Below are 19,964 nucleotides of genomic sequence, written 5' to 3'. Positions count from 1 at the left end.
CAACCTTGTGCATGGACTGTCACTCTTACAAACAGGCCTGCCGCACTAGCACTCACAAGACTTGGTACACAGTAGGCATCCAATTAAGTATTTGAGGAGTGCTGACTCAGGCCCTGGCCTCAACGCCCGCGCGCGGTTCCTGCGCGCTCGGCTGACCCCTCGAGGGTCCTCCTCGCTCAGGAGGCCACAGGGTCCTGCCAGTCCCTCGCCCCGCCCCCGCCTTTCCACCTGCCGGAAGCTGGCGCGGCAAAAGTACTTCCGGGGCAGCGAAGGTCGGCCCCGGCAACATGGCGGCCCCCTTGGAGCTCACTTGTTGGGGAGGCGGCTGGGGTCTGCCCTCGGTGCACAGCGAGTCCCTGGTGGTGCTGGTGAGGCCGCCTCGCGGGCCGGGGCGCGGGGAGAAGGGGCGGGGCCGGAGGGGCGAGGCCGCCGGACTCGGGGTGCCGCGGTGCGGCTCGCGGGACCTCCCTGGGCTCCCCTCGGCCTTCCAGCCCCAAGCTGGCCCGGGCCCCGCCGTGGCTCCCCCGCCGGGCTCCCGAGTCCCCCAGGCTTGCGGAGCTGCCCGGCCCCGCGGGATGCTCTCGGGCACCAGGTCCGCGGGAGCCGGCCGCAGGTGGGGCGCCTGTGCCGCCGGGGCCCGGGCTGTCCCGGGAAGCTGCTCTGCGGTGGGCGGGACGGCCCCGGTCTAAAATGGTTTCTTGCAAACTCTGTTTCAGGCTTATGCCAAGTTTTGTGGTGCGCCCTTGCAAGTCCACGTCGTAGATAACACCTGGCGAGGTTCGAGAGGTACAGCTTTGAGACTCCCCTGCTCCGCGTTGCGTCCTGCTCCGTGGGAGGCCGGGCCGCTCCCCCGACCTCGGCTGTGCTGCTCAGGGTTCGGTCCCTCTGAGTGATGACTCGGAGTGGAGCCAGCAGTGGGAACTGTGAGACGTGAGAACCTTCTCTAGAAGGGCCCTTTGTTAAATTGCACAACCGAAGACGAGCGTGCGCGCTCTCCCCCCTCCACGTGTGGGACTGCTGTAGCTTTCAGGGGCCTGCAGGCTCCTCCAGGAGTTCACGCTCCCTGTGTGTAAACTGTCTTTTGCTTGCAGGCGATGTACCAATTTTGACAGCTGAAGACAGCATTGTTTGTCAGCCTGCAAAAATCCTCAATTTTTTAAGGAGACAGGTGGGTGTTGCCTTTTGAAGATGTAGATGGTCGATCCCTGCATGTTACTTTTTAAAAAATACATTGTCTCTCTTTTTTTTTTAGAATTTTTTGCAACTCATTAGACAATTGAGATACCTAAAGTTTGATTAAAAAAAGAAAATAGACGAGTCTTTGCTGTAAAGCATGAGTTTTAGTTTAATTGGAAAGTCACATACTGATTATGCTCAAATTTTCATGCATTTTGCTTGGATTTCATTGAAATGTATAAGAAAACTGAGTGTACCCATTTTCACTCTTAAAGTTACTGATGAGACTGTTTAGTCACATAGTTGCTGTATATCTTGTGCTGGATGTGACAGCAGCTCCTGGGAACCAGCAACTGTTGTTTTGTTTTTTTTTTTTTAAAGCACTTATCTGATGCCTTAGTTAAAGGTTCTGTGAAATAATGTATCTGAAATGTTTGACTATATGAAGATTTATATAATGCATCCAAAATGTTTAAGCATGTGAAGATATATAAAAAAGCAAATGTCTGGTTTTGTCAATACTTTTTAAAAACTGTGTCAATAAAATTTGAGGCTTTTCTAAATTGGAAAAAAATGCAACTAGTTGGAACTTTTGCCTTCTTGTGAAAAATAATAGTTGCTTTTATTTATTAAGTTTGGGCTACATGCCCTTACTGAACAAGGTCATTAACAAGCATTGAAATAATAGCATTTAATAAAAGAATCACCATTCACGTTTATTTACCTCCCTCTTTGCCTGACGCCATGCTAAGAACTTTCAGTGCAGCAAGCAGCAGTTTTGACCAAGTTTGTGTCTTTTTCCTGCTTTCCATGTCCTGTTTACCATTCATGAGGAGGACTAGGAGTCCTCACTAGCTTAGCCTGCCTGCCTGTGGGGTACCCTTTGACTTCTGAGGTTCTTTGGGTTTGTTTTTTTCCCAGAAATACAACGCTGACTATGAGCTGACTGCAAAGCAAGGTGCAGACACGTTGGCTTACGTCGCTCTCCTGGAAGAGAAGCTCCTGCCTGCCGCGGTGAGAGTTCTGAGCGGCACGGGACCTTAGTGACCTGGCTGCAAACGTTCTTAGTGTGTGAGAAGAAAAACCAAGAAAAGGGCTTACAATAGGAAATTCCGCTCACACAGTAACCTTGCTTCTCTCATATTTCTGTGCCGTTGGATTCCTTTAGACATTCAAGTGGTGTGCCAAATATGAACGTGAAAAATGATGTCATTTTGCAAATAATTTTTTTTTTGTGGGAGATAAATGCTTGACTCCCTGTAGAGTTGGGTGGGCCATAATTTTTTATCAGCAAAAAACTTACTGAGTACCTGTTGTGTGCCAGACCTTCTTCCAGGGCTGTGCAATACATCAACAAAACTCGCACATTTAAAATAATTTTGTCTTATCCTGAGTCATTCTAACTGGAACATGTGGTCAGTTTATACAAATATCACTTTATACAAAGATAGTTACGAAAAACTTTCACGTTGATTGAGTGATCTTTTAGTAAAGGAACACACCTGTAATGTTTTTTCCGTCTCTTCATAGCTTCACACATTCTGGGTTGAGAGTGACAATTACTTTACTGTGACAAAGCCGTGGTTTGCCTCTCGGATTCCTTTCCCCTTGAGTTTGATCCTGCCCGGAAGAATGTCTCGGGGGGCGCTGAACAGGATTCTCCTGACCAGGGGAGCGCCCCCCCTCTACCAGCTCCAAGAGGTGGAAGCACAGGTATGGTCCGCATTGCTCTCCGAGAAGGGGCGAGAACGCGCCCAGGTGAGCCACTGAGAGAGGCCTGCCTCCCAAGTACCGTCCAGCACCGTGCCGCCTCTGAGACGAGATTTGTTCTTCCTAGATCTACAGAGATGCCAAGGAGTGCCTCAACCTTCTGTCATACAGACTGGGGACGTCTCAGTTTTTCTTTGGAGACACGTGAGTACTTGCCCTTAGATGCCAACGTGCTGTGCTGTGCAGTTGTTCACTGCGCACTTTCTTAAAGCAAGCCCCTTGTACCGTGGAAAGATGAGTTTTTCACTAAAGAGGCAATCTAACATTGAATCCCCAAGCTGCAACTTTAAAATACCTGAGAATGTTCTTGCCCTGCCTCCAATTCAACACTTGTGAGTAAAAATGAATCGCTAATTACAACCTCATTTTCTTCTAAAGTAAATGAGTATTTTTAAAAAGTGCTTCATGAGTAAAATCCTAGTTACATTATTTTTTATAAACTAAAAGGTTTAAAAGACTATATTGTAAAATCTTCAAACGTTTAAGAAAGACTACAGTATCCTTAAGAATTGACAGACATTTATGAAGAAAACTGTAAACACCATCCCAAGTCAGCATTTTCCAATGTGCTTTAGAAAGAGGTCCTTTCTGTGTGCCTAGGCCCTGCACCTTGGATGCCTACGTTTTTGGCTTCCTCGCACCGCTGTACAAAGTTCGGTTTCCTAAAGTCCAGCTGCAGGAGCACCTGAAGCAGCTCTCCAACCTGTGTCGCTTCTGTGACGACATCCTCCACAGCTACTTCAGGCTCACTCTCGGAGGTGAGCCGCTCTCCTCAACCAGGGTCTGTGTGCGGAGTATTTGCAAATGCTTCTAAGAGCATCACTTCCTTGAATGAAGAAGAAAGTGTGTGTGTGTGGGCCTGAACTGCTGGTCGGAGAACCCTCCAGCTTGGTTTAAAGAGAGGAATGGGTCATTGCCTTTTATCTAGTGCTCTGAGTCTCACACACTTTTTCCTTTTTGTCCGTGAAATATTGCTCCTCTGACATAGGTCATTTTCTTCCAAAAGATAAAACCATAGGTACTGAGTCCCTGCTTTAAAAAAAATGGTATTTATCCTAATGGGTAATTCCTCTAAATGATTCTTACCCGCTGCTTCTAGTGTTTTCCTGCATGAACAGAAATCAGCAGCAGATTGATTTTGGTGAGGTACACTCCCCTGATTCTACTCCCTGAAAACCGATTGCATCAGACTGGAGGTATCGTAAATAGAGGGCACCTGTCACTTTGGATAGGATACTTGACAGTGTGGGGCCTTGTGCTTAAGTCACTGGCATACTAAATTTGTATTGGGAAAGATGGCTGAAGCTGTCTTTTTAAGAAACAAAAGTGATAAAGATAACTGGGTTAGGTGGGACCATAGGCACATGCACACACACATATATTTTGAGTGGGTTTTGTGATTTGTATAAAGGGAGGGGTTAATAATTTGGGAGTCATACAATTAAATAACACTTAACCTTGTTACTTTGAGCAGTGGTTAGCAAACCTGCCTACATGACAGAAAATCTTGGGTCCTATTCCAGATTTACTAACATGGCCTCTCGGGGATAGACCTCAGGAATTGGAGTTTTTAAGTCCCTGATACTTCGCATGCCTGCTGGGTAGCTATCTGGGGGTGACCGTCTTAGAAAGCTGTCCAAGGACCTAACTGAAGTGTGGGGAGGGGCGGGCCCGAGGACTGCTTGGCTCCCTGCATGTCACCCGACATGGTCTGCTTTGCAGACACGCTTTATCCTTTTGTTAATATTTGGTTTCCGAGCTTTCCTGACCTTTGTAACTGTGCCTTTGAACCCAGAATGGTTTTTCTCTGCATCCTGGGGGAGGGCGGGGCAAGTGGCAGAGTGGGTGGACCCCAGATCTTCCCGGCTGAGCAGCTCTAAAGGCTTTCTTGTCTCCTGTCCTCTGGTTTCCGTCCTGGCTTTTTAGGCACCCCTCCAGCTGGGCCTGAATCGGTAGACGCCAATCTGCGGAAGCTCACGCAGCTGGTCAATAAGGAGTCCAACTTGATTGAAAAGGTCACGTTTCCATCACTCATTGTTTCCTAGTATAGCGTTTTTTCTTTCTGCCATTAATATTATCATTCAGGCCACGTATTCACTGCCCAACCCTCTCAGTTTTTAGTTTACTTTCCAGAAAGCTATTTAAGTGGACGTTTACTAAGTTGCATATAATGTTGTGTCAAAGCCAACAGTGGTCTGATCACTTTGGGAGATCAGATAGAGTTTACTTTTGCCTCACAGTTAGTCCTTTTCAAGCTGGGAATACAAAATGTTGGCGTTAGAAAACCAGAACAAAAACCCATCCTGCTTGCTGGTCTGGGCTGACGTCTGAGGGCAGCTGCCTGTGCCGATGTGCTCCTAGTGTCGCGCCTCAGTGTCTGTCTGTGTTCCAGGAGACCTGTTTTGTTCCTTCTGTCCTCTCCGCTTGAAAACGTGCCCTGTGCTTTTCCCACCAGGTGGGTATCTTGACACTTGAGGCGGTGTCTTCTTTGTGAGTGAGATGTTGAAGGACTGGTAGGGCTGACAGCCAGGAGTGGAGATGTGGTTCTCATTGGGAAAACACAGGGGAGATCTGCACATTTCTCAGTAAACAAGTGGGGTGACGTGGCCAGATAACCCAGGCTGGCCGTGACAGGCCTCATGTTAGCTGAGCATCACCCAGCTATGCGCTGCCCTCATGCAGCTCTGTGCAGGCTCACCTGTGATCATGGCCATGTCCCCACGGGGGTCCTGAAGCTTTGCAGTCTCTGTCACCTAGCATGGTCCCTAGCTCTGGGCTCAGCTGTGCTCTCCACTGGGCTCTGCTCTCTGGCAGCCCACCCACCATCCAGTTCCCTGGAGTGTCCACTCCAGGAGTGCTCCGAGGCAGGTCTCCAGCTCTCGTTCTCCCGATGACCTTCTGGTACTTTCTGTAGTGTTGCGCAAATTGTTCCAGTTTGAGAGGTAAGTAACACTGGGTGGCAAGATTGTGTGAGGTCACGTTATTGAAGTTTTGGTAAGCCCAGTCTGTCTGAATTGTTAGCTCCGTCCATAAGTGTCATGTGAGAAAATACATTGAACGCGGAGTGTGCGGAATTCAAGCTCACCCACCTGTTAGGTGAGGGCTGTCCAGTACCGTTTCCGTTTTTTCCCTGTGCAGGTTCATGACAGGGGAAGAGAGCTGTGCAGCCCCTGCGTGTGCAGGGGGAGGCCAGAGCACCACTTTGTGCGCCCCCGTCTCGGGCCCTCAGCAGTGGAAGCGTCCTGGCCCATCTCAGTCACTCTTCCTTCCCAGACACCCTTTTGCTCACACTTGATCTGCCGTGGGAAGTGTGGGGTCTCCTGTTGGCCACCAGACACAGGAGCAACAAATCCTACTGGCCGCTGCTATAGAGGATTTGTTCGAGGATGTTAGTTCTCACTGGAAGGAAAAGACATCTTCAGTCAGTTAATTTAAATAGCTCCTTGGTAGTACTTTTCTCTTGGAAGATGAAAGGTTCGTCTTTTATTCCCGCTCCTTTCCCACGAATCCTGTGTCCCTCCGCTGAAATGTTCCCTGCATGCTTTGTAGGCACATCCTGAGAGGATGAGGCAGAGGGTCACTGTTCTGCAAGCCGGCAAGGCCCAGCAAAACACCTGCCCCCAGGCAGGTAACATGACGCTGCTTTCCGATGTGCCCCGGTTAGAAGTGGTTTCTCACGGCCTGAGTGCCAGATCCTCCCTGCCTCCGTGTTTCCCAGGATGCAAAGCGTTGCTCTCTGGGCAAGCCAACACTCGTGGGCATCGTCTTAATGTGCCCAAGTTAGTTGGTTTCTCCCAGCAGGCCTGGGATTTGTCGAGTTTGGAGGCCGCTGGGTGACGTCTGAATCCCGTCTGCCTCTTTTCCTTGCTTCATTTGTCCACGGACTGCAGGCGTTGAAGAGCTGCTCTCTGAGTGGATGCGGTCATTGTCACAGAGGCACGGGGGCACTCGAGAGAAGGATGGTGCTGCAGTAGGAAGGCCTGGGTTCAGGTTACAGTCTCGGCTCTGAAGCCAGCGTCGTGACCTGGGCAGATCACTGCTAGTTCCCAGTCTTGCTGGGCTTGTGTGCAGTGCAGAGAGGGGCTCTGGCTGCCTGTTCTCCCCAGCGTGTGGGGGAAGGAGTGAGGTACGCGCGCTGCTTTGTAAACTATGGCGCTCAGTGTTGCAGGATTGCTTTGCCTCTTATTGTTGAAGTCCCCTTCAACCGAGCCATGCCGTGGCCAAGTCCAGTGGAAGTGTCGTCTTATGGACTCACTATTTTGTGAGGGTATCGAGGCTGAGCCGCATTGCTTTTTCCAGATACTGAGTCGCTGGTGTTTGAGGTATGACTTTCAGATGGTCGGAGCTTACTCGGAGGAGAGGTTCCTGTAGCCGTCCTCGGAGCACCTGGTTCCGTACTGTCCTGGACGGCAGTGCGCATGGGGCGCTGCGGGCCACGTGAGCAGTGCCAGGCGTGAGTCAGACGACCCTTTTGTACTTTCTGCAGATGGATGACAAGCTCCGCCAGAGCCCTCAGCTGCCTCCTCGGAAACTGCCGACACTGAGGCTGACTCCGGCAGAGGAAGAAAGTAACTCCTTCCAGCGGCTGTCGCCCTGATGGCCGTCACGCTTTGCGCGCCAAGTCAGATGGTGGTGGTGGTGGTGATGCACACTAGAGGTGTCGAGGCAGAGAGAAAACACCTCTTGTGGGTGTAGAGAAGAACAAAAGGAACCTTTTCTGACTTTTTAAAGTTAGGACGCCTGTGTTCTGGCTTGGCCGTGCGTTTTCCATAATGCAGGTGAATGCTGAACAAGTTTGGTGGGCGGGGAAGAGCACTTTGTACTGTACATAAAAGCCCGCTTTGCCTGCGGGCCACGTGTTGCTGACCAAAAGCTGAATGTGTACTCCTCACTTATCCCAGCTCATTTGTTCAGTTTATTAACTTGATTTTCTTAGACAAGGCTGAATTCTAATATGTGGCTGTTTGGCTGAGGCGTTTTTCCCTTCAGTTCAGAAATCTGATGCCTGTTAGAACAGGAAAAATGTAAGTTACTTCAGTAGAAAAGCCTGTGTTTAACTGAAAAAGGAGGAATACGCTTTTTCATTATGCTCTCCTAAGTGTGCTCTCCTAAGTCTGGGTCCAGTACCACATCTGTCACTGTTGACGGCGGCCGAGGACAGCATACTTCTGACGAGGTGCCCTTCGCTGCAACAGCGGTGTCTGCTGGCGTGTCCAGTAGAGATCAGCAAGGGCTCTCAGCTTCCTGGGCCAACATGGCGACTTTAGACCCGTGTATTTGCATTGCATCTCTCACCCGCTCATCTCTTTCCTGTCTTGACTCCAGGAAAACTGGATGTGGTTGAGCATCGTCACTTTGCTAGGCTGCAAAATCCGGGCGCTCGCGCAGTGGGTTGGCAGGAGAGCAGAGACACCGCCTGCACCTGGCCCCAGGCCCCTGGCCCCTGTGTGGGGCTCGGGCCTCATTGTTTCCTAGGGCGCAGCTCACACGGTCAGAAAGCCCCTGACACCAATGATTTTCCATATACTCTAGCTGCAGTTGAGGGATCCGAAGGAATATCCGAACTGGCACATTTTTAAGAATATTTCTATTTAATGGTTGTTGAGCTGTTGAAGGATTGGCTGTGTGGCAGTTTTGCCTGTAACAGAAACTTGCTTATTTTAGTGGTCGAGGTGCTTCTGCTGTCCTGCAACCACTTTGGGGTTTTTAAAATGCCTGCGCGCGTTTTGCTGAGTGCATTAGAAGATGACCACGATGCGCGGCCGGTCTCACCCAGTCCCTCGGCCACGCCGTCAGGAAAGCAAGCTCTGTAGTGAGGAGTCTGCTAACGTGGCCGAGTGCGCGCCCGTGTTTGGCCTCCACCCTCTTTATACAGGAGTCTTCCAGCCTTGTAAATATTTCTTCTTGAGGGGTTTAAATCAAATGAGAAGCAGGTAGTCTTCAAAATCTGCCTCATCTGTTTGGGTGCATTTAGGGAAAGTACCTAATGAACCTCGCATTACTTCTACGGCGGTTGCATTCACGTGTGTGTGTGTGTGTGTGTGCCCTTTGTCTTCTAAGGCAGGTTATTAGAGTCCAGCAATCTGAAATCTGTGAAGATATTTTATACTGAAAATCATGACCATGAGACTCTCTCGTTCTCTAGGATTGATGTGTATTGGAGAAACGTGGTTAACACACTAATCAGACATCTGTTTATGCTTTACTCAGGATTAGTCATTTTCAATTATGATTTATAGTATGCCTTCCAAAAAGCATTTGGAGTGGCTTATAATTGTAAAACATATGTAAAACAGGAGAATTATAATTAGTTTCTGGAAAAAAATTAAAAAGTTGTAGGAGAAAGAACTATGGCAGCATTACAGATTCTAGAATTGAATGGCGAATGTAGCTCCAAGTCAGAAGATAATGCTGGGCTGTGGAGTTTTTTCTTTCAATAAAACTGCATATGTCCATGACAGAGAAAAAGCTATCTGCATATTTGAAGAATGTGAGAGATCTTGTTCTTATGGCGTGCAGGCTTCAACCAGAAATGTAATGTTTCCTGTCCTGAAATTTTAACCAAATGAGGTCATTTTATAATAGCAAGTATTTATCCTTTTCAGTGGAAGGGATGACTATAAATATGACTGATTGGCTTTTTGGTCATCCTTGTTTTCAGCTGCCTTTGGCCTTATATTACATAGTCCATGAAGCTTTAAGACTCCTTTTGCTAGGAAACAAATGTGATAGAGGTATGGATTTTTATGTGGGGCTACTTAGTTGCGCTTTTGTTATGGAAGCAAATGAGATAAGAGATGTTATAACTGAGCACAAAATACGTCAGAGACCAGCTTTAGGAAGCTGTTGAAAGGAAGAATTTTTCAGGCTGACCAGAAGGCTTGTGACGGCCTGGAGGGAGTCGAGTATGCTGAGCTAAATGGTCTACACTCTTACACACAGCATTGTGCACCGCCGTCTTTCAGAGGTGATGGTGGAGAATAATAGGATAAAAGGGAATGTGCTGGTGGTGGTTCTTGTTGACAGAGAAAGGTTGGAAAAAAGGGTCAGGTAATTCCTCTGTGATGCATATGTTCTGTCAACAAACTCACCTATCAATCATCGGAAAAATAGATGGTTTAAATAGCACCAAAGAAGCTGTAAAGAACAATGAGGATGGTCATTTAACCATTCTTTCTGATGGTGTGTGACGGGGGCAGGGAGCGGGCCTTTGGCACAGGGACACCTGCCTCCCCTGTTGGAGTGCTTGGGTTTGAGTCCTGACTCTATTTGTTGTTCCAACTTCCCACTAACATACACCCTGGGAGGCGGCAGGTGATGGCCTGCTGCCCGGTGTGTGTCTGCCGGCCATATGAGAGACCTGGGTTAATTTCCAACTCAGAGTTTCAGCCTGGCCCGGCCTTGGCCATTGGAGGCATCTGGGGAGTGAGCCAGCAGAGAGGAGAGCTCTTTCTGTCTGCCTTTCAGACATTTGGCATTAGCAAATCAAATTTCAACTTAGGTGTTAGTACATTTGTTGGGGTACTGGAGGATTAGAGACTTCATAGGAGCAAGCATTTAATTTCCATTTGTAATTTCTATTCATTTAATATTGCTGGTTGTATTAACGTGAAGGGGTGGCGAAGGCTGTTTCAATCAGAGCTATATTAAAATCTTCACAAGTCTGTAAAAATGGAAAAAGCTGAACATCAAAAAAGGGCACAAATTAGAAAAGCTATTTGTTATAGTAGTTTTGTGTGATAAAAATGGTATCTGAGTTTGCTAATGGGTTCCCTCAGCACTTCCTGCAAAAATATGCGGCTTTTCATAAACTCAAAAACATTAATATTTTAAAATCCCACTGTAAATATAAAGACAGGAGGCTGGGTAGGGAGTGCACCAAGGTTGCTATGCTATTTTTGTTATTTGCTGGGAGTCTATCATTATTTAAAACAAAGTTTTCTTAAAAAATAAATTCAGTAGAGTAAGCCTACCATTATCTACATAACTATGATTTGAGATTTAATGCTCCATACTATCTAGTTTCAGATGAATAAATTATAACAAATTGAGTTAAATTTGTTTCATTCTTGAGTTTGAATGAAAAAACAAAACAAGAAATCCTCAGGTTTATAACAGATGCTTCTCCACAGACCTTTTTGGCCTTACTAGACAAACGGCCCAACACCAGGAACTCCTTTCCCTGGGGGTAGCAAAAGCCTGGGATCTCCTGTTTCTGAGTCTCTTCCCCCTGGGCTGACCTCTGAGGGTCAAACGTGTTGCTCGCCCCTTGCCCGAGTCAGCCGGGCCACACTCGGGTGCAGAGGCCGCGACGTGTACGATGCCTTTTGTTTGACGCTCCAAGGGATTTGTCTTGGTGTGGTTGTCTTGTTTACTGAAGTCCTGAGTGGAGCCACAGAAGTAATCTGCAGTGTGACGGTGGTCTTTGGATGTGTTCTTGGCATTAAGAATTGGTTTTTGTCTCTTTTTTGCTGTTTTTCAGCTTGGTGGGATGTGTTTACTTTTCAGTGTTTTCACATTTCTTAAGCAGATTTTTAAAGAAATTTGTTATTACATGAAATCAGAGGACAGATCCATAATCTGGTTTTCCTCAAAGGTTTACCTGAAATTTTGTTAGACCTTCAAAATGCCGATGTTCAAAACGCTATAAGGATGAAATTTTTGCTTGTTGATATTTAAGGGCTTGCGAAATTAATTTAACCCCAAGCTCTTGTCTATTGGGATGCAGTGCATGTCGGAGGCCTGGCCACCGGCCCTGCTCTTGCAGCCCTGGTGAGGGAGGCAGACAGGCACTCACAGAAGGGTTTTGTCCAGGACGGGCGCCATGGATTGCTGGTGAGAATTCCCGTTCTCGAGCAGTGCTACTACGAAGAGTGACTTTGGGTTGAGAGAGTAGAGGGTGACGTTGTGAGAGAAGATTACCCAGAGCAAAACAGCAAAACAAGTCCTTTTAGAGCCTCCTTATCACTCCTCTGGAATTAGACTGTAAGATCTTTTAAAACATCTTCTGAATTCCCCAAGAAGCCGTTGCTCAAGGTGTGTCTTGGCAGATGGCAGGGTAGCTGGATGGGCTTCCACGGCAGGTTAGCTTCCATGGCTGGTGAGGTAGGCCCTCCTTCTTGTGGACTTCAAGTAGGTGGCTTGTGTTCTGAGCCTCCGCTGGGGGACATGCTTGCCTGCAGTGTTTGTGCTTGTCTGTGCTGGCTGGAAGCTTTCTTACTCCGAGGCCCCCTGCTGAGCATGCTGGAGTGGGAAGAGACAGGCCAGGCCATCCCCACGTGGAGCTGAGGCGGCAGACAGCCCAGTTATTGAGGCACTGGCAGGCCACAGTGGGGGCCCAACCCCGGTGTGCGGGGAACAGCCGTCAGAGCTGGTGTGCTCAGAGGACTGGCAGGGCCCTGGGTGTCCTGAGACAGAAGGAAGCGGTTTGTAATTCCAGAACAGTTTTCCCATTCTTTCATGATTGCTTTTAAAGTGCCAGGAAGGCGGTGGGTTTGGGTAGCAGGAAAGTCACATTTAAGCCAGTTCTGCCGTGCATGTCATGAGAAGTCTGGGGTTGCTTCAGGGGCAGAGTAAAGGCCGCTCAGTGTTTCATGTTTCATTCTGTCCCGGGAGGGGGTGGCCAAACAAGGACTGTGCGCATGGGCACGTGTGTGCGTGTGCATGCATGTACACCTGCGTTCTCTGGGGCGGGGCTTGTGGTTTTCATTACATTCGCAGCAGATTCTGCCCTAAAAAATGTAGATCTCAACAGGCCTCCAAAAGTGAGAAGGTTAACGAAATACGGACAGCCGATCACTGCACGGGAACGGGGCTGTTGCTGCCTGTTGCAGTGTACGCGGCTGTGGGTTTGCAGTCCTCCTGCTGGGCCTCACTGGGTCTGAGCTTCTTTGGTTTTGCGTCCCTGTGTCATGAGGACCGTCCAGCCGCACTCAGAGCAGTTGGCTCTCTGCTCAGATCCCTGAGTGTTGCCCTTTCAGTCCGAGAAATGCCTTTAATCATTGCGTTTACATGGCCTACGCCCTTGGAAATCACAAAACGCGGCCTGCCAGGGACCACGGCAGCCTTCCGGGGGCTGTGCCCTGGAGCGGCCGTGCTGGCTGCGTCTCCTTCAGCGAGGGCCTCCTGGTCCTGTGGAGAGGGGCAGGTGCGCTCAGCCTTCACAGACAGAGGGGCGAGCTTTCCTCCTCATCTGCCTCTCGTTTGTATTCTGTGAAACAGGAAGTGACGTCCTCCTGTTTCTGTTCATCTCAGAGTGGGCATCTGTAAGGTAACGGGCCTTCGGCAAGACTGACAGTCGAGACAACAAATAAGAAATACACATGCATATGCATAATGGTTGTTGCACCATGCTTATCTCTGAATGGTAAACTAGTGTGCAAATATTATAGTTTTGTTATAATCTCCGCGTAAGCAGCATTGGCCAAAATTCCAGTAAGCTAGCCTTGCCTAGTGTGAATGTATTTTACTCAGAGACAATGCATAAACACCCAGAGGTGGTGATGGTGATCACTGTTGTAAACATTTTTCTGATAAATGGATATGATGTCAGAAGTTATTTTCTCAATAAAACGTCAAACCGCCTGCATGTTTACTGTTTCTTCATTCCGCGGTGAAAGTCTTCAGTGGATTGCATCTTGCTGTTGACGATGGTTACCCAGGGCTGAGGCGGCGCTGGCCTGGGAGTTCTCACACTGCTGCGCTCCTTCCACCCCACACAAAGGAGCACCTCAGACACACGCAGGGAGGACTGTGGGGTTCTCTTCTGTCGGTGTCTGGCAGACGCCCCCTTTGCCCACCCAGTCTAGGGATGTTCCATTTCATTAAAAGGAAGACATGCTGAGAAGAAGACCCCAGCGTTAGATAGCAGGGAAGGCAGGCGGGTGGGTAGCGCTTGTTAACACTTCACACTGGGGGGGTATAGCGAGCTCTGTCACTGACACGCGTGAGTTAAACAGGGGCAGGTCCCTGAGAAGTGGGTGTCCCGTCTGAGGAATGTTTTGAAACAGGTCTGAGTGACGCGTGGTGACGTGCATTACCTTCAAGTCGGCCTGCTCAGGTAGGTGCTCCTCGCACGCACACGAGGCGCCGGTCCCCGGCACAGATCGTCCTGTGGCTGAGCGCTGGCTGCAGCAGGAAGGCCCCTGGGGCAGGCAGTCCTGGGAACACCCGGTTTCTGCAGAGGACAGGAGAGCTGCTGCCGAGGACGCGCTCGTGGAGTCCTCGGGGAGGGACAGCTACTGAGTCACTGCCAGCGCCGAGACAGGCAGCTCTTTCAGTGCTTAGCTGCCCGCCCCCAAGGCTTGGCTTTGCGCTGGGACTGCTTGGTGCCCGGAAGTCCCTGGACACCTGTTGAGGATGAGGTGCTGCGGCGGCTGGTAGGCCACAGAGGGGCCCCGTTTCATCACACTGGGCCCTTGTCTTATGTGCATCTCCACGGGAGAAGGATGGGCCAGCCCAGAGCAGGCCAGGTCATGCAGGGCTGCCCTGTGTGCGAGAGAACAGGGAGAGACTTCAGTGGAGAAGGGAGGGGTCTGTCTGCCCAAGAGCCTCGGGTGGGCAAGGGCTGGGCAGAGGCCAGTGTCTTCCTGACCTGACAGCAGTTGTGGGAGACAGAAGGGGCCGTCCCTTCCTGTAGGTGCCCCAGCCCCCAGCAGCACCCTGGCCCCGTGAGCCATGCCCCTTGAGGCTCCAGATGTGATGTTTCCCTGGGTGGGACAGCAGTGATGGTATCTACCCTCTCTGAGAGTGGGCAGGACGGGACTGTAGCACCGTGAGCATACGTGGGGGGTTGCTTTGTCGGATACTGGCATGGGGAAGGTGATCCTCTCAAGAATTCACATCTCGGAAAAGTCAGGGAGTCTTGGTGCAGCGTGAGACCTTTCAAACACAACTCAGACCAGACACACTTCTCTTCTATTTTAAATACAAGAAGAAAATGGACGTGTTTGAAGATGGTCAGGTCGTGCCATCCTGGCAGGTGTTGACCTGGGTTTTTCCACAGGGGAGACACGGCCTTCCCACCTGATGGACATGATTACATTCTGTGTGACATGAGATTCACATACTGCTAAGATGGCTTACGCAGGGGGAGGGGGGTCTGCCAGATCTGATAGATGTAGAAATTAACAGGAAAAAGAAACAAAGGAAATGGGCATGCATTGTGGTGCAGTGGACTAAAAACTGCGGCTGGGGACACACATCCCATATCCGAGTGTCTGGCCTGAGTCCTGGCTGCTCCACTTCCAATCCAACTTCCTGCTAGTGCACCTGGGAGCTGGCAGACGATGGCCCAGGTACCTGGGTTCCTGCCACCCATGTGGGGGCTCCAGGTGAAGTTCCAGACTCCTGGCTTCCTCCTCATCTGTCCCTGCCTGCTGCAGTCATCTGGGGAGTAAACCAGCAGACAGAAGGTCTCTCTTGCTGGCTCTCTGTGTGTGACTCCCTGTCATTCTTTCAAATAAACATTTTTTAAAAATCAAAAGGAACAATTAAAGACTATATGTAGTGCACATGCATATACATACTAGTTAGAAAATGTACAGAAAATCCAATCACTGAGGATGTGTCTGCCCTGTGGTTTGGAGCAGTCTCGGCCACACTCCCACCCAGCTCAGCATCCATCACTCCATCATCGACATCCGTGTGGCTGGACCACCACGTTCCTACTCTGCTTAAGGAAGGGCTGTTGTGGGGTGCTGCACGTGTGGGAGAAACATGAAGAGAAAGTTACAATGCCTGCCCTCAAGGAGCAGTGTATGGGAGAGATGTGCATAAGTCAATATGGCCCTGAGTCTGCGTTTGTGTTGGAGGCGGGGAAGTCCAAGTTTGAGGGGCTCAAGTCTGCCAAAGGCCTCGCCATCCCATGGTGTGGCCCCATGGTGGAAGCAGAAGGGCAGGAGAAGGGAGCTAGACTCATCCCTTCTGTCAGGAACCACTCTTGCAATAATGGCACCACCGCCTGAGTGATGCCCTCACAGCCTAATCACCTCCTCAGGGTGCCACCTGTGCACACCACTGCTTTGGGAAGTGAGTCCCCCACACATGCACAATAGGGGACATGTGGAAAGCACAGCCAGAGACAGTGACGTGGCACCCGGTCTCCCCTCTGCTCAACAGAGTTCACACTTTCCCAAAACACGGAAGGCAATGCAAAGTGCAGACGTAGTTCTGAGCTCAGACTGCAAAACCCTGAGGTCTCGTAGTAGAGGTTTTCAGCCGGAGCACGGTGAACCAGTTATGGGTTTCACTGCTTGGTTTGTCTATCACTGAGGGAGGCTGCATGGAACTACAAGGGAATCAAGAACTGATCAATATCCAAAGGGAGGGAATTTAACACAAGGGTGGTTGTACATGTGACAGAAGCAACGTCCGCGCCCCACCGAAATCCCTGCCTCCGGGAGCTTGGAGGAAGCACTAGCAGCAAGGCTAGGAGGGAGTAGGGTGGCACCACCATCAGGTGGCTTCCGGCTGCCCCTTGACCTTAGCATGCTTTTGTTGTGAAGCCCTGACGCATCTGCCTCACAACCAGTTGTCCAAGCCCAAATACCGACCTTCGGATGCTGAGAGAGGCCAGAGCCCGCAGAAGCTCTGGTGGCACAGAGGCAGACGGGGAAGACTGGGATGGCTTGCCTGCAGGCTTCACACAGAGCTGCGCAATGCAGGGAGAGTGCCAGGCCGGAGATGTGCGAAGAGCGAGCCATCTCGTGGGGAGAAGCCACACTTGACAAAAAGCAGAGGTTGACGCGGGACAGGCCATCAAGGCTTGCTTGCCATGTGATGTCATCAGGGCTGGAGGCTGAAGATGGGTCTTGGAGCTGAAGGCTCGGCTCAACACGATGTGTCACAGTGGTGGTTTGACCAAGTTTCTGGACTCAGTCTGCATGGCTCTCTCCTGGATCTGAATGGAAAAACATGTTTGTGTTTTTTTAAAAATGATCAAAACTTAGGAAATGCCAATAGAAGGAGTCCCATTTCACTTGCTATGAGTGACCTCTGTGAGCAGTGACATCTATTTTCCCAGTCATTAATTTCTATACATACACACAACTCTGTATATATTATAATCCTGTAATGTGCCTTTTCACGTTTATAATCTATCAGCCTGTTTGGCACTACTACAATGAAATATCCAGGGAAAATTATTCAAGCAGAAAACAGGTTTGTGTAGCTCAGAGCTTTGGAGGATCAAGGGCATGACACCTGCACAGGCTCAGCTCTGGGGAGGCCCCTCAGCTGCGTCCCATCCTGATGGAGGGCAGCGGTGGGAACACGTGGAAGTAGACAACCACATCACCGAACAGGAAGTCAGAGAGACTGAGGGCAGGCTCAGGTGAACTCACCCTGGGAAACCAGTACTCCCTTCCACATCAGTGCCCTCGGCCACCTATGGAGCTTCCAATAGGCCCCACCTCTCAAAGGCTCCCCCCTCAAGATCACCAAGCCTCCAAACACATGGACCCCACGGGCCAAACCACATCACGCCATAGCACTTAATATCAGAAAGCCTTCGTAGACTACTGCATATTCTGCATGGCTCCCCCTGGCTGTGTGCAACTTCTTGCGTGATGTAGCACTGTTTACCGTGCTCTCTGGTGATGGACACTTTGTGGCTGGTTGCTCTGGCAATGGCCTTGTTTCACATTTTTGAGCTGTTTCTCAGGAATACCAACGCCACGTTGTACTCCCTGCATTCCTCAGAAACCCCAACAACTTCAAGGGTTATTTTTCTTGGGGCCACCCTCAGGGTATAGCCCATTAAGCTGCTGGTGGCGACCCCTGCCTCCCATACTAGTGCCAGGTCAAGTGCCAGCTGCTCCACTTCTGATCTAGCTCCCTGCTAATTCTCCCAAGAAGGCAGCAGAAGGTGGCCCAAATGCTTGAGTCCCTCCCACCCTTGTGGGAGCCCCAGATGGAGCCGGGGAGTGAACCAGTGGGGAGATTTTCCCTGTGTGTGTCTGTGTCTGTGTGTTGCTCTCTGTTGCTCTGCCTTCCAAATAAATCAATCTTACAAAGTTATTTTCTCTTTACCAATTTCATGGGTAAAAAGCAGCTTTTCATTTATTAACAATATATTCCTTGATAACAGGGAAAGTTGAGTTTTTTCCTCGTTTGCCTGCTGTCCATTCGTACAGCTTTAAATTGTCTATTCATATTCTGTATCAAAAATACTTTTCTGTACCTGTTCTCTCAGCTGTGAGACGGGGCTTCAGTGGCGTGTGCCTGGGATCACACCTGGGGAGGGAGCATGTGGAGGTGGCACCACTTCCTTCCCCCTCCCCGACATTCCTGCCTCCATGGTGAGCTCCTCAAGGACAGCCCCTTCCTTTGTGGGACCCCGACACTTTACGCAGTGCTGGGGGTGTAGACGGATTCAAGGTTTTGAGAAGGAAGGAGAGGATTGGAAAACATTTTGCGTGCATCAGGAAAGAGAGTTGAAGCCAAGAGCCAGTGAGTCAGCAGTAGGAAATCTGGTGGGCTCCTCAGATGCCTCCTGCTGGCACAGAAGACTCTGGTCTTGTTCTCAAGCTGTACTGACACACTGTTCCTGCAGACGGAAGCTGCTGGAGGACCCGCGACACCCTGTCCGAGGCTGCCACTAGCCTTGGGAAGGGGGGGGGGGACTGGTGGGCACAGAAAGGTGACTGGTCACAGGAATGATTATTTTTCAAAACAAATAACTTATTTTTTTTTTTGACAGGCAGAGTGGACAGTGAGAGAGAGAGACAGAGAGAAAGGTCTTCCTTTGCCGTTGGTTCACCCCCAATGGCAGCTGCAGCCGGCGCACCGCGCTGATCCGAAGGCAGGAGCCAGGTGCTTCTCCTGGTCTCCCATGGGGTGCAGGGCCCAAGCACTTGGGCCATCTTCCACTGCACTCCCGGGCCACAGCAGAGAGCTGGCCTGGAAGAGGGGCAACCGGGACAGAATGCGGCTTTGGGACCGGGACTAGAACCCGGTGTGCCGGCGCCGCAAGGTGGAGGATTAGCCTAGTGAGCTGCGGCGCCGGCCAATAACTTATTTTTAAAAACTGATCCATCTTGTTTTTCACTTTTAGATTCTCCTGGACTGAGGCCATCAGTGGGGCCGAGGGTCTGTGGGTCCCTCAGATGTAGGTAGAATGTCCTTTACAAGCAGGCCGCCAGCTGTGACTGAAAAGCTTGTCTCCAGACCCCGCTTCTCCCCCACTAACAGCTTTTTGTGTTGCATCCATGACCTCGTGGCTTTAAGTCACACCTCCAGGGTGTCTGCAGTATTTCACCCAGGGCTGGCAGAGGAAGGGCTGAGCCCCCGGGCAGAGTCAGGCCATCTCCAGGAAACCCCTGCTGTCTCCATGAGCCCCAAGCCAATCAGCATACATATGTGAAACCGTCGTCCAACGGACACCCCCAGTAGAATGACCCAATGAACAGATAAAATGCCTTAAAATCCTGGGCACTTCCTCAAAGCCAGTGCCCAGTTTGGACCTTCCGCCTGGTCTCTTCCTGGACCAGATGCTTTCCTGTCACTTGCCAATCAAATGGAAGTATCCACTTTTTTTTTTTTTTTTTTTTTTTTTTTGGACAGGCAGAGTTAGACAGAGAGTTATAGACAGTGAGAGAGAGACAGAGAGAAAGGTCTTCCTTCCATTGGTTCACTCCCCCAAATGGCCGCTATGGCTGGTGTGCTGTGCTGATCCAAAGCCAGGAGCCAGGTGCTTCCTCCTGGTCTCCCATGGGGTGCAGGGCCCAAGCACTTGGGCCATCCTCTACTGCACTCCCGGGCCACAGCAGAGAGCTGGCCTGGAAGAGGGGCAACCGGGACAGAATCCGGCGCCCCGACCGGGACTAGAACCTGGGGTGCTGGCACCTCAGGCGGAGAATTAGCCTAGTGAGCCGCGGCGCCGGCCGAAAGTATCTACTTCTTTGCAAATTGTTTCCTTCTTATTTCTATACTGAGCTGAGGAAAAGAACCCAGAAAACTCGCTCCTGCAAAAAGGTGACTGGTTAAAAGAATGATTATTTTCAAAACAAATAACAACT

At 50.1% G+C, this 19,964-nt stretch overlaps 1 protein-coding gene across 8 annotated transcripts; it reads left to right on the top strand.

Moving 5' to 3' along the window:
• The first annotated feature begins 218 nt into the window (after positions 1–218).
• Positions 219–13,530, top strand: MTX3 (metaxin 3). 8 transcript variants are annotated; one of them, XR_016220353.1, is made up of 10 exons: positions 219–368; positions 717–786; positions 1,092–1,168; positions 2,098–2,190; positions 2,707–2,889; positions 3,014–3,090; positions 3,547–3,704; positions 4,046–4,142; positions 4,873–4,961; positions 7,433–11,003. XR_016220353.1 is itself a non-coding variant. In XM_089312916.1 (9 exons), exons 1-9 carry the CDS (start codon positions 288–290, stop codon positions 7,541–7,543), a joined length of 939 nt encoding a protein of 312 aa, XP_089169042.1. In that variant the 5' UTR covers positions 219–287; the 3' UTR covers positions 7,544–13,530. The 8 variants fall into 8 exon arrangements, 6 of the variants coding, with proteins under 6 accessions (XP_089169042.1, XP_051709610.1, XP_089169043.1 ...); XR_016220351.1 differs by having other exon boundaries at positions 2,707–2,934; positions 7,433–7,514; XM_089312916.1 differs by lacking the exon at positions 4,046–4,142 and having other exon boundaries at positions 7,433–13,530.
• Positions 13,531–19,964: the final 6,434 nt, after the last annotated feature.

Source organism: Oryctolagus cuniculus, chromosome 14 (genome assembly GCF_051225735.1).
Source record: "Oryctolagus cuniculus isolate XC-2025 breed Fujian yellow rabbit chromosome 14, ASM5122573v1, whole genome shotgun sequence".
Classification (NCBI taxonomy): Eukaryota; Metazoa; Chordata; class Mammalia; order Lagomorpha; family Leporidae; genus Oryctolagus; species Oryctolagus cuniculus.
This window is presented reverse-complemented; position numbering and strand designations above follow the sequence as displayed.

Excerpts from the sequence above, each read along its gene's own strand:
- MTX3 (XM_051853650.3), top strand. The coding sequence starts at position 288 with ATGGCGGCCCCCTTGGAGCTCACTTGTTGGGGAGGCGGCTGGGGTCTG. Across the intron at positions 3,705-4,872 it reads CTTCAGGCTCACTCTCGGAG|GCACCCCTCCAGCTGGGCCT; the intron begins GTGAGCCGCTCT and ends CTGGCTTTTTAG. Across the intron at positions 4,962-7,432 it reads AGTCCAACTTGATTGAAAAG|ATGGATGACAAGCTCCGCCA; the intron begins GTCACGTTTCCA and ends TACTTTCTGCAG.